Source organism: Stegastes partitus, unplaced genomic scaffold (assembly GCF_000690725.1).
Source record: "Stegastes partitus isolate 25-593 unplaced genomic scaffold, Stegastes_partitus-1.0.2 Scaffold937, whole genome shotgun sequence".
NCBI classification, from domain to species: domain Eukaryota; kingdom Metazoa; phylum Chordata; class Actinopteri; family Pomacentridae; genus Stegastes; species Stegastes partitus.
This window is the reverse complement of record NW_007578668.1, coordinates 105,864-118,321: the sequence shown is the minus strand read 5'-3', so window position 1 is coordinate 118,321 and position 12,458 is coordinate 105,864. Positions and strand designations below refer to the sequence as shown.

Here is a 12,458-nt window from a genome sequence, read left to right as displayed (position 1 = left end):
TGTGCTTCATTTGCTGCGGTTAACAGCTGCTAACGAACCGCTGCAGAACCTTTATTTTATCATTTCAAACGTCCTCGGATGCTACGCCACCGGATCAACGAGAGCTTCACTCATTAAGCACCAAAACAGCCAAACGTGACTGAAAACAGTAGTTAGCATGATTACGTACACGTGAACCCCACTGATCCTCTCGCTCTTTACCCAGCGCAGCGTAAAACCAGCTCTCATTAATGCGTTTATTACACTTGACTCCTCACCCTGAATATGGAGGTTTAGGGAAACAAAGCGCTCTCTGGTTGGCTTCGGCCTCCCTCGATCTCCACGGCGGAGGTGAAGGGTGCAGCCCGACCCGCAGAGACGCAACCGTTTAATGGGAACCACAGCTGTCGAAGATAAACCGGATTCATCCCTCAAACGCCAGCAGATGAGGTTTTTTTTCCCACTCCGGAGTCACCGAAGATCAGCAAATATACTCACAAGCGCCGCAGCCAGCGTGTTCTGTTATTAATATCGCAGCCTCGTATCTGCTAATTAATTTCTCCAACGATGCGCCCAATTGAATCTTAAACAAACAGCTACTCGCCATATGGAGCGCCGTGAACCGCCTGACCTGCCTTCATCTCGCTGAGAACATCCTCCTCCTCCTCCTCCTCGCCGCTCGCTGCCGCCTCCAGACTCCATCGCACGACTCCCGAAGCACGAGCCGCGGTTTTGTGATGTTAATAACCGAGCAAGATGGAAAGACGACGGCGCTCATAGGTGGCCCCGGTAGCCTTTTAATTGACTGGGTTTGTGTCTAATTAATCACAGCGATGGAAAATAATTATTTGAAAGCTGATGAGGTGTGTGTGTGTGTGTGTGCTTTGCTTGAACGAAGCCGGGTGTGTGTTTGACAGGTAACACTACACTGAGCCTCTCTCCCTGCAGATCTTCGACGAGGAGTACGCCGTGCTGTATCTGGACCAGGGAGGAGCTCTGGTGGCAATAAGACACACTCCGCTTCCCATCCGACACCTGTGGTGAGTCATGATGACAGAGTTTGCCGCCGTGTGACTAATTCCCTCAGTGGAAGCTCCGAGTCTTAAGTTAGTCAAACAAACGGCAAATGAGTTTGTCTTGGAGCCGGAGTCGTCATTCGATTTCACCTTCCTGAAGTCGTAACGAGCGCGGCGCTCGCTGATCAGCGTTCAGCCAGCGCGCCGCCTCGGCCCCTCGCGCTGAATATGAAATAAAGTCGTTAGACGGCTCTCGGGGTCATTAGCTTGTGCACACAGTCGGCGGGGTGGGGATTAGCGCCGAGGGTCCCCCGGTGTAGCGGCTGTTTGTGTTCCCAGGTTGAGCTTCGACGAAGGACGCCAGTGGAACAAGTACAGCTTCACCAACTCGCCGCTGTTCGTGGACGGCGTGCTGGGAGAGCCGGGCGAGGAGACGCTCATCATGACGTGAGTGACGACGTCCAGCCGATCACAGATCAAACGTACGAGTGTGTGTGTGTCCCGTCTCCTGCCTGAACCTGAACCTTCCGTCTTAACACTCAGCAGCCGGTTCGTTAACGGTTTTCAAGGCCTTTTTAAACTCAGCTTCATCCTTTATATGCGTCGTAGAGGAGTGGCACCGTTTATGGCAGGACGTTTAGAATGCAGGTTACGTCTTAATAAATGCATCTTGTGCTTTTACTGCTGTCTCAGTCAACAGACGTGTAGTTTAGGCGACACGTCCTGCTAGGATTAAAGATTCAAGCTCGTCTTGATCGGAGGTCGTTGAGGCCTCGTCAACTCGTAGCAGGGTGTCTCACAAAACAAAGATGTTTCTCTGGCCTGTCATCCACACGAAAACTCAGATTTACGGCATTAAAAACAATTCTTTACAAAAACCTCCGACCAAAGTGAAGATCTGCGAATCTTCTGTCTGCATGTGGACGTCAATAACCAGGTTTTCCAGACGTCACTGCCTGCGACTAAATATGTTCTTACGCTACATATGCGGCCTGTGTTTACATTCAGAAACAGCGTGGACGCCCTCAGAACTGTGTCGGCGTTGTTTTTACAAGCCCAGATACAAGGACAACGTTAAGGACGGTTATTTTACGAGAGACGGGCTCTTACTCTGATTGGATCGGATGTGGGGAACTGCTGCCACCTAGAGGTTTGGCATGCTAGCACACTTACACGATTAGGTGTGGACGATTTTTTTTTTCTCTCCGAAAACGAGGTGGTGTGTAGGAGGGAGGATTTTCGATTTTATAAAAACCCTGCTACGTGTGGAAGAGGCCTAAGCGTCCGATGATTCTTTGTCGTGGCGCCCCTTCGCTAGCTAAACCCCCACAGTGCTCAACATGGATGTCCCGCCTCCTCCGGTCGCTATAGATACAAACCAGGTACGACAGCTAACCTATGGTACTTGAAGTGCGTAAAGAATAAAGTGCAGAAAATTGGCATCAGATACTAAATAATAAGTGGCATTGATCCAACAGTTCAGGTACTTAATGAGATAATGAGACCATAATTCGAGGAGTTTAATCTTATGTAGAATATATTTCATATTCATAAAATTAAAGTCATCAAATCCAGCTATAAAAATCACCCAAAGTGGCATCTCTCTCTTTGTCGACGCTAAGAACGCCTCCATCTTATTTAATAATACAGAAACAGTCACTGGACAAATGCAGCTAGCAGACAGTTTTAATCATGTTGACCTTACTGTCTAAAGAGCCCAGAGATGAATTGTGAATGTCGGCTGGATGAATGCCATTTAAATGAAGCCTTTTATTTGAGTCGTCTTTAAAAAAGAGTCGAACCGCTTTGACCTCCACCATCAACGAGACGTTTTCTGCCCCGAGGCCTTCTGCTCGTTCACACTGAATTCTGCAGTTAGCTGTGATGCTAATAATAATCATTACAGCAGTAATTAACAATAATAACTGTGTCTGTATGGGAGACGTGCAGCTAAAAATGCTTTACATCAATAACAGTAAGCAAATAAAATAAAGATATAAGCACAAGACAGTAAAACACATGAAGCTACATAAATGTTGGACTAAAAATATCAAGCTTGTTTTGAAGCTAGCTGCTACATCAGATACTATAGATCAGGGGTCGGCAACCCATGGTTCTTTCATACCTCTGCTGCTTTGGAAAATAAATAATATAATGAGTATTTTAATTTAAATGTATTTTATTTTAGCTCGTTAGTTTTGAAATTGTAATTCTAAAGCTGAAGATTTTTGTGAACTTAAAATAAAACGTGTTTAATTTTTTTGTCGCTCAAAATATGCGTCACAACCGTCGATGTGCAACACCCAGCGATACGCCCAGTGTTGCCAACTTAGCGGCTTTCTCGCTAAACATGGCGACTTTCCAAATCCTCTTGGCAACTTTTTTTTCTCAAAAGCGACTTGCGGCAACTCTACCGACTCTTTCTGGTGTTTTGGAGACTCTGACGTGAAAACACGTATCGTTCTTCAGCTACTGCGGTGCTGCCATGAGCTCCTCCCGTCCCAAAGCGCTCACAGGCGGTCAGCAGTCCGTTCAGCAGTCCCAGCTGCAGGCAGCAGGACAACCACATGCTGTTTAACTTTGCTGCAGGTGGATGATTTAAGTTTGGCTTTTTATTTCATATATACAAGGAGGACTTAAATAGACGTTGACTATTTTATTTGAAAGTAACCTTCAACCAGCGTCTTTTTTTTTTATTTATTGGTTTTTTTTAGTTAAAAATGTTTTTATTGCAGAAATAAAATTTGGTTTCCGTTGCAGTCGTTCATCAGTTTCTTAAATGCAACACACGACAGTTTGTTTTACACATAACATAAAGTTAAAAACGATATATATGCAGTTTTATCTTCATTTTAGATGTCAGAAGGGTTTTGTGGCTCCCGGTGTTTTCTTTTCCGTGGGAAATGGATCCAAATGGCTCTTTGAGTGTTGACGGTTGCCGACCCCTGACCGAGAAGGAGCATCGCTAACCAACAAATCTGATAAATAGTCAAGAGCTGCTCGATTGAGGGGTTTAACAACTTAAAGAAAACGGAGTTAGGTGGCCGATTTCTAAACGTTTAGGTGTGCAGAAACCAGAAACCAATCTGTAGATGATTTTCGTCATGAATCAGACGTTAATAATAGAAAAAAATGTCAAAACTTCTGAAAAACAAGACTAAAATTCTGAAAAAATTGGAGAAAGAGCACAATTTGGCATAAAAAGTCAAATGACAGAAAAGAGAAAGTCAAAACAAAAAATTGAAAAAGACAAAATTATGAGGAAAAAAGTGAAAAAGAAACCTTATACAAAAGACAAAAAATGAAAAATAAATACTGTGAAAAGAGATTAAAAAGCAAAAAAAAAGTGAAAGAAAAATGAAAAAAAGTTTATATCATGCAATAATGTTCTGACGTTTAGTTCGTCGGTTCCTCTTGTCCAGGTTGAAATCGCCTCATTAGATATCTGCAGTCAATCCCAGTAAAGTGGTCGGTTAATTGAAGCCATTTCTGCCCGTTCAGACGGTTTGTTTCGAGCCTCCAGGTTGTGATCACAGGGGATCAGTTGTTCAATATAAACGGTGGAGAAACTTTAGTTTAACTCTGAGCAGGAAGCGCTGATTCAACGTGCCCTCAGAAAGCAGATTTATGAAGATCCGCCCTGTGTTTTTTATTTTTTATTCTTTCTTCCCTCCTCTGTGTTCTTTCACATTTATTATTAGAATAGCCCAGAGCCGGAGAGAGCGCGCCCATATGGCATGACACAGCAGTCCTGCCTTATTGCAGCAGAGATTTAGGACTCGCTACCGAAGGGTTTCCACGGACGTTACATCAATGTTTCATGACAACCTGCCACAAATGACGGACTGACAGTCGGCCGGCTCGGCGGGAGAGTGATAGGCCACAGCTGGAGAGGCCAGAAAGGAGAGTTTTTCCTCTTTTTCTTTTGGACGTAAAGGCGGCGCGGCCATTAGTTTTCATAAGCGCATCATGCACTGTTTTCTTATCAATTTGTACTCATTTTTACAGTAAGTGCTTGTCACGGCCGGCTGCCCCGAGCGCTAATTGACAGGCTGATTGTGATAAATCCGCGGCGGTATGAATGGTGAGAGAGGGTCAGCGCAGAGAGACGCACACATGCACACTCAATTTATCCGGAGATGGAATATTCATCTGGTTAGTCTCATAACCTTGGATTGTGCTTTTGTTTTCTGGCCAATAAACTGATATTCATTCTGATTAACACGAGCGTCCAGAAGAAGTAAAAGAGTCGGCGTCATGTCGTAGGTTTCATTTAGAAGGCTGCAGCGCTTTTCTTTCTTTTTTATTTTCTTCATATTCACTCGCTGTTGACGAATCCCATGTAAAGACCAGAACAATAGCATCCAAGGTTGGCTGCTGCTGAGCTCTTTCTTTGCATGTCGTCCCTGTTTTTCTGCACATACACAAAAAAAATGTTGGATGTCTGCTTGCTGTGTGGAGATGAGAAAGTGAGCAAGAGTTCTTTCTGAATTCGATGCACAAGCCTTCTTTTACATCTCGCTCCCATAAACTGTTTCTAAAAGTGGATAAACCCTCTAAAGCGTTTGCAGAACTTTAAGGCGTAAAAGAATTTAAACAGGTGAGTTATTTAAGCAATCAGCTGGTGTGCAGTTGGATAAATGTTTAAATCAGCCATAGAGACCAACAACATCTCCATACCAGGCTGTAGATGTGTTTATTTCTGCTGTGAAGTTGGACACTTTAACATCTATACTAGCTTTCGGAGCCTCTAGTGGACATTTGAGGGACTGCAGTGACATCGCTCTGGAAGAAGCAGCTCTAGTGAGGAAATAACCTTTGTTTTTGAGGGCCAAGCTGTGCAAATGTAGATAGAAGGTGTGTGTGGCAGGTAAAGATTTGTTTTCTGTGGGAGAGGATAACTTCAGGCTTTATAAGTTTGTGCTGAAAGAAAAAAATCAGCCCTAGAAAAAAGGAGATGTGACCCCGTGTTCACTGTTTTGGTTTGATTCTGCTGTGAAGTTTGATATTTCAACACGGAGCTCTACGGGGGTTGACTCGCTTTTAAGGGCAGCCTCTAGTGGACGTTCGAGGAACTGCAGCTTGTGTTGCTTAACTTCATTTTTCAGGTCGTTTGAACTTTTCAACTCTTAACGCAGCGAACACAACAACTATTATCCACTTTGTCGTCTGAAACGTGTCCTGTAAGCATCTTGTTTTGCAGCCGACTCTGCTGCATTTAAGAGTTTTTCATTATTAAAAACCAGCTCAGTGGTTTCATACAACAGCTGGCTGCTGTCATTTGCAGCAAATGCTATCTAAACACATTTAAAATGTGGATAGACGCACATGTGGCGCTCTGATGAGCGTATGAATGTAGCATCATGTCTCATTTTCCTGTAGCTGCTTGTGTTTGTTTCACCTTCCATCTGCATCACCATTTAGCACATCATCATAGCGCCTGACTCGCAGCTAAACAAACAATAAACTGTATTAATTCCTCACTAGAGATATTTTGCTGTGGACCTATGAGCTGGAACTGGCTGAAAATAAAATGACGCCTGCAGTTCCTCAAATGTCCACTAGGGGCTGGCTTTAAAAGCGAATCAATCCCCATAGACCTCTATGGTAAAAAAGTCCAACTTCACAGCAGAAATAAACCTGTTTACAGCCCGGTATGGAACCCAGTTTGGTCTCTGTAGCTGATTTTCATTTCTGTGACGACTTTACAGGCGGTAAATTTTTATAAAACTCACCCAGGCTTAAAGAAATGCAAAGTGGAGCTTTAAAACCTCTTTTCAGGAAACCTACTGTTCCTCTTTATATGCAACAAAAGCCAAAAGGTACAATATCAGAAAAAGATAATGTGCTTTTGAACATCAAAGCACGTAAACATTTTCTACTAGACCTCAAAAACACGACCTGTAAATGTGCCGAATGTGGATTCTTTAGCTAAACAGGAGGAAACCGACGCACATTTGGGGCTTTAATGAGCGTTTATACCTCCAGTGGATCGGCTTAACCAGGCTGCTGTGCCCCCTGGTCGTGGTAATGATGGAACATGTCACTCAGATGTGTTTTTAATCATTTCTAGGCTAAAAAAAAAAAAAAAAAAATGGAGCCATCCAGCGCAGAAGAATAAAACAAATCAGACAGCGCTTGTTAGCAGGATCACTCCGCTGCTGTTTCTCATCTTTTTATGGGATTTGCTCGCAGCACAAACGTCACCGTCCTCCTCCTTTAACACCGTCCTTATCTTTTTTTTAAAATGTGGCATGCGTGGCTATTTTCCAGGATATTCGGCCACGTCAGTCATCGCTCTGAGTGGCAGCTGGTGAAAATAGACTTCAGGTCCATCTTCAACAGGAGGTGCACCGAGGCGGACTATCAGACGTGGCACCTACACAACCAGGTAGGGTCCATGCCAGCACGGAAATAAAGATTGGGCTTGTTTATCACACCTTCTAAAAATGTTCCCGAGTCTCACACGGAGGCGAATTTTAAACTCGGTGCACTTTTGTTCGACAATTAGCATGCTCTGGCTTGAAATGCTTCGTTATAAGTTTTTTAAAAAGTTTAATTCAAATGCATTAATTAAACATATGTACTGACCCCCAAGTGGTTGTTTCACAGCTGCCGGTTGAGCCACGAGTGTCGAGTGGAACTTAGAAATAAATCAGATCAGATTTCTCATAAGGAGCAAAAAAAAATCAATAAATATCATCAGCACCTACTCGTGACTTTTTGGAAAGAAATGTTATTTACCGTGAGTCCATGTGAAGGCCGTGGGGGGTTCGGGGGCCACTTGGACTCTGGCCCAGCCGACCCTCCAGGTCTTCAGTCTGGATCTCAGACGCCTCTCCACCAGGTAGGACGGAGGATGCAGATGTGTTTAACCCTCTGAACCCTCAGCAGATATGTTAGACTCACCGTGGGCTCGTTTCTCACTGCAGCATGAAGTCCTGCACCTCCATGCAAAACAGGAAGCAGAGAGAACTCAGATGTGTTAGAATAAATCCTAAAAGAGTTGAATTTCTTCAATTATTTATGCTAGAAAAGTCAGAAAAGCCTGGAATCAACAGCGTTCTTCCAAGAAGCTCCTCGTACTAGAGATGTGGAGTTATTCACACTTCTACAACTTCTACAAACTGGATTTTTCTCTGGACATCAGCTGTAGGAAGATGTTTCACCGTGCTGGATGTATCCTCCAACTCCTCTGTTCACTGTTTCTGAGCCGTGCTGCTTTTATTTTATTGATCCTGCAGGTTTAATTTTCCTCTCATGATCATTTTTGTAAGTTTTGAGGAGTTTTAAATATTTTTTTCAACCATTCTGAGCAAGTTCGATGATTTTGAGCCATTTTGTGCAAGTTTTTTTTGCAATTTCTGACATTTTTTGAGTCATTTTTAATATTTTTTTAGACACATTTTGAGTAATTATGAATATTTACGCTTTTGCAACCTTCACAAACTATTTTTCTCTGGACATCATCTGTAGACAGATGTTCCACCATGCTGGATGTATCCTCCAACTCCTCTGTTCACTGTTTCTGAGCCGTGCTGCGTTTATTATATTGATCCAGGATGTTTGAGTTTCCTCTTCCTGCAGTTCAGCCAAAAAACTTGTTTAACTTTTCGTAAACTTTCTGTTAAGACATAAAAATAAAAAGATTAAAGAAGTGTAGGGAAGTTTAGCTCAGATCTGGTTTAATTTACACTGATAAGAGTTTAAGTTTGAGTTTTTCTTGCAGTTAACCTACAAACTCTCTGAATTTTTGTCACTTGACTTTTGCTCACTGCCGAGTCAGTCTCAGCTCCTCGGTTGCGCCAAAGAACTCAGAATTTTTTCTTTTTTACAGACTTTGATTAGTGCACACGGTTTATTTTATGTAAATTTTTAAGTGAGACATTTAGAATAAAGTGTATTTGGTTAAGCTTAGATTTGATCCATTTTCTTTCCCCAAAGCACACGATTGGCTCCAAGGCTGTTGATAAATGGTGTCGTTCAGGTGATATTTTTAAATGAAAACATGGATTTCAAAGCTGGCGGTGGTCTTTAGGCCTGATCAGAGGATTCTAGGAGGACGTCTTCCCCCTCAGCTGTGGTTTTACTAAATATCTCCGAACACGTGAACATGTAAAAACAACTACAGCATTTAAACATGTAAAGACCCAAAACTTCGATGCCACCAGGAGGTTCAGAGGGTTCACATCTTAGCGTTGCATAAGCACAAGCCCAGCACAGGAGTGAACTTTTAATTTCCATTTGCAGGCGTCCGTGGAAAGTTAGCATTTCTGAAGCGTCTGCGCTGCCTCTTAAAGTTTGGCCGACGCAGAGATCAAACCCCCGTCGGCCGACCGTCTCGGCCTGGACGTCTTTCAGCAGCAAACATTTCCCCCGTCGAGCCGCAGCCTCCCCGCCGTACATTAAAACCTCCAACCTGTCCGGGCCCGACGCCCAGCCAGAGCCTCCGACGCGGGGCCTTTATTCACGGCGCCGCCGCTGTAATTGCTCCGGACACCCATATGCTCGGAGCGGGCTAATGATCAAAACCTATAGCATGGAAGATGACAAGAGTCCGAGGCAATTACGGCGCCAAACCGGCTCAGCGTGGAGGCAGGAGGCCGCAGAAGTAAACACAGGACGGGAGACGACGGGAGGCTGCTTGTTGTGGCTGCAGCCGGATTCTTTCAGCATCTCACTACTGACACCTAATGCACAAAGACAGGATGTTCTGGTGCTGGAAAAAAAAAGAGAACAGAAAAGAACCAGCAGAGCAGCAGTGTGGGATGAAGGATGCAGGGAAACAAGCTGCTGATATCTTCTCATCTTTTTCTGAACTCCAACAGATTTCATATTCACTTCCCACTCGGCTAAAAATGGATCGGATGCTGGCAGCTTCTTTTTTTTTTTGTGCGACTGAAGCAGCTTCTTCTCGATATCACAAAAAAAGAAAGAAGAAAAAGTCCCTGAAAAAGAAGTCGAGCAGCTACAGCGTGACACTCGCAGGAACAGTCGTCGGGTTTAGCGGCGCCACACAGCGCGGGCCCGTAAATATTCAGCCGAGCCGAGCCGAGCCGCACACGGCTGCTTGTAGCGCCTACATTATTTATGGCGGCAAGTGTTAAAAAAGCAGCTCGTTCTTTCTTTTATTATTTTTTTTGTTTTAAAGCTGTGACTCTGTTTGGATGTGGGCCTGCAGGGCGAGCCGTGCCTCATGGGGATCAAGCGCATCTACAGGAAGCTGAAGCCCACGTCCAGGTGCGTCATGGGGAAGACGTACTCGGTGACGATGACGTCGGGCCCCTGCGACTGCACCGAGGCCGACTTTGAGTGGTTGGTTTGATCTGGTTCCTTTACTTTTTTAACACTTTCAGGTTTACTGATGTGTTCTCTTTCCTGCTGTGACGCTTTTTCCTCACGTTTTCATAAAGTTCTGCATGAAGGAGGAAACAGAAGTCGATGAATTTCTGTCATTTTTTTATTTTCCAACTTAACATATTTAATTATTTCCATTTAACAACCTCTACAAACTTCTACTCTACTCGTTTCTATAAAGATGTTTCACCATGCTGCATGTATCCTCCAAAAGCTTCCTCCTCTGCCATGTTTATTTGATTGATCCGGTTTCCTTTATTTGCCTCTCAGTCTCTCTGTGGAAACACTGCCTGCAGTTCAGCCGAATCGCTACAGAACCAGAGCAGAAGTTCACAATTTAAAGCTTAAATTTGTATATTTTGGAGACTTCTCTGTCAGGACGTCACACAACAAATGATTCGCTCAAAGTCTGTTAAAAAATATTAAAAATCCCCCCAAATTAATACAATGCTCTATTTTTTCTTTTTCTTACTAAAGTTGTTTTGTTAGTTTTTTTTACAGAACCTAGTAAATTAAAAGCGTTATTGACTACTACTACTAATAATAATAATAATAGACGTCATACTTTAAAAAGCAAAAGAATGCACGTGATCAAATAAAAAAAAGAATGAAAAATAAGTTATACTTGTGGAAAATCACTAAAGTCTTTAATCTACAGTTGTTTTACCTTTTTTTTTCTTTTTTCTTTTTTTTTAGAGTGCACTGCATTATATTTAATTATATGTTGAATTATTGTATTATTACTGTCATTGATGTTGTTTTTGTCACTTGGTGCCTAAAGTTTGCATTTCCCTTCACAGAAATAAACCGTTTCCACAATAAACTGATCTAGAAACTGTTTTAAACATTTATATTAATAAAAAAATGAAAATAAAACAGAGAAAAAATGATTTAGAATAAGATTAAATGAAGCTCTCACGGTGCAAATTCAATTGAATACGATAAATAAAGTTAAAGCCATTAAATTGTTGGAGATTGAAATAAGAAAAAATGGATTTTAACTGCTTAAAAAATGTCATACACTGAAGAAAATGCACTAATTGTTGTTATTATGTGAAGACTTCCTTTTCTTTATGGGTGGAAACGTCTTTAAACATGTAAAAGGAAACACAAAAGTCATGCGATTATTCAAATTACAACATAATAAAGTGAAAAAGCTGCAATATTTGGCACCAAAAAATAATAAAAATTACAATCTGTGACAGAAATACAGAAATTTTCTATATTAAAATACATCTTTTACATCAGATCATGTGGATTTTTTTGCCGTTTTAATGCGTATTTGTGCAAAATCAATGAACATACCAACAATTTATTTGATTGATCAGTTCTTTATCAGACCCCCAGTGGTAACTGAACATAAAAACACTGTTTTAAACACAGAGTGAAACCTAAACAATCAAATAAAAGGATTTATAATAAGATAAGAAAACTGAATCCCGTCCTCGTTGCTACGGAGGCTAATTGTTAAGCAGGACGCCGCTCGGAGCCGCGGCCGTATCAGATGTAGAAATACATCTGCAACGTGTCGGCGGTTTTAAGGAAACTGGGTTTAAGTGAGGGATTAAAAGATAAGAGATCACCGTCAAGGATAACATCCTCCAGATTATAATTGCAGAGCAGCTTCCTCCCGGCGGCTGCTAAGTGGAAACCAGTGGGCTGTGCTGCGTTTCCACACATCCCACCGACTCCACCTGAACGTCGGCCATCAGTCACGGCGCCAAGGACAAAGAAGAGAACCCACAGCCGACGCTTTATGTTACACAAAATGTGTTTCCAAATGAAAAAAAAGCTTCCTTTGAATTACTGTTCCTCTGGTCCCGGTTCTGCAGGTCTCCTGAGTGAAGCAGCTCCTGGAAACGAGCTCCATCAGAACCATAAATCACGGCGCCTAATAGCTTTCATTAACAATCACAACACTTCTGCATCTGTGTGCATGTCGCGCTAATTGGGGCAATTTGTCCCGATCATTTTGGGGACGCGGCGCCGCTCTGCCTTTTTAATTTGTAGCTCGAGCTTTAAAAAAAGAAGCAGAGACGCTGCAGCGACTTTCAGTTTGAATGTTTGATCTAAACATCTAACCAGAAACCTGGAGAGTGACGATGC

At 42.7% G+C, this 12,458-nt stretch overlaps 1 protein-coding gene across 1 annotated transcript in view; it reads left to right on the top strand.

Annotated features, from left to right (window-relative positions):
- Positions 1–12,458, top strand: part of LOC103366380 (VPS10 domain-containing receptor SorCS1-like) — a 232,119-nt gene that overhangs the window by 188,279 nt on the left and 31,382 nt on the right. Inside the window, exons 12-15 of the mRNA XM_008294084.1 lie at positions 928–1,019; positions 1,335–1,442; positions 7,269–7,386; positions 10,177–10,310. Coding sequence (XP_008292306.1) covers positions 928–1,019; positions 1,335–1,442; positions 7,269–7,386; positions 10,177–10,310 — 452 coding nt within the window. The remainder of the gene's footprint in view (positions 1–927; positions 1,020–1,334; positions 1,443–7,268; positions 7,387–10,176; positions 10,311–12,458) is intronic.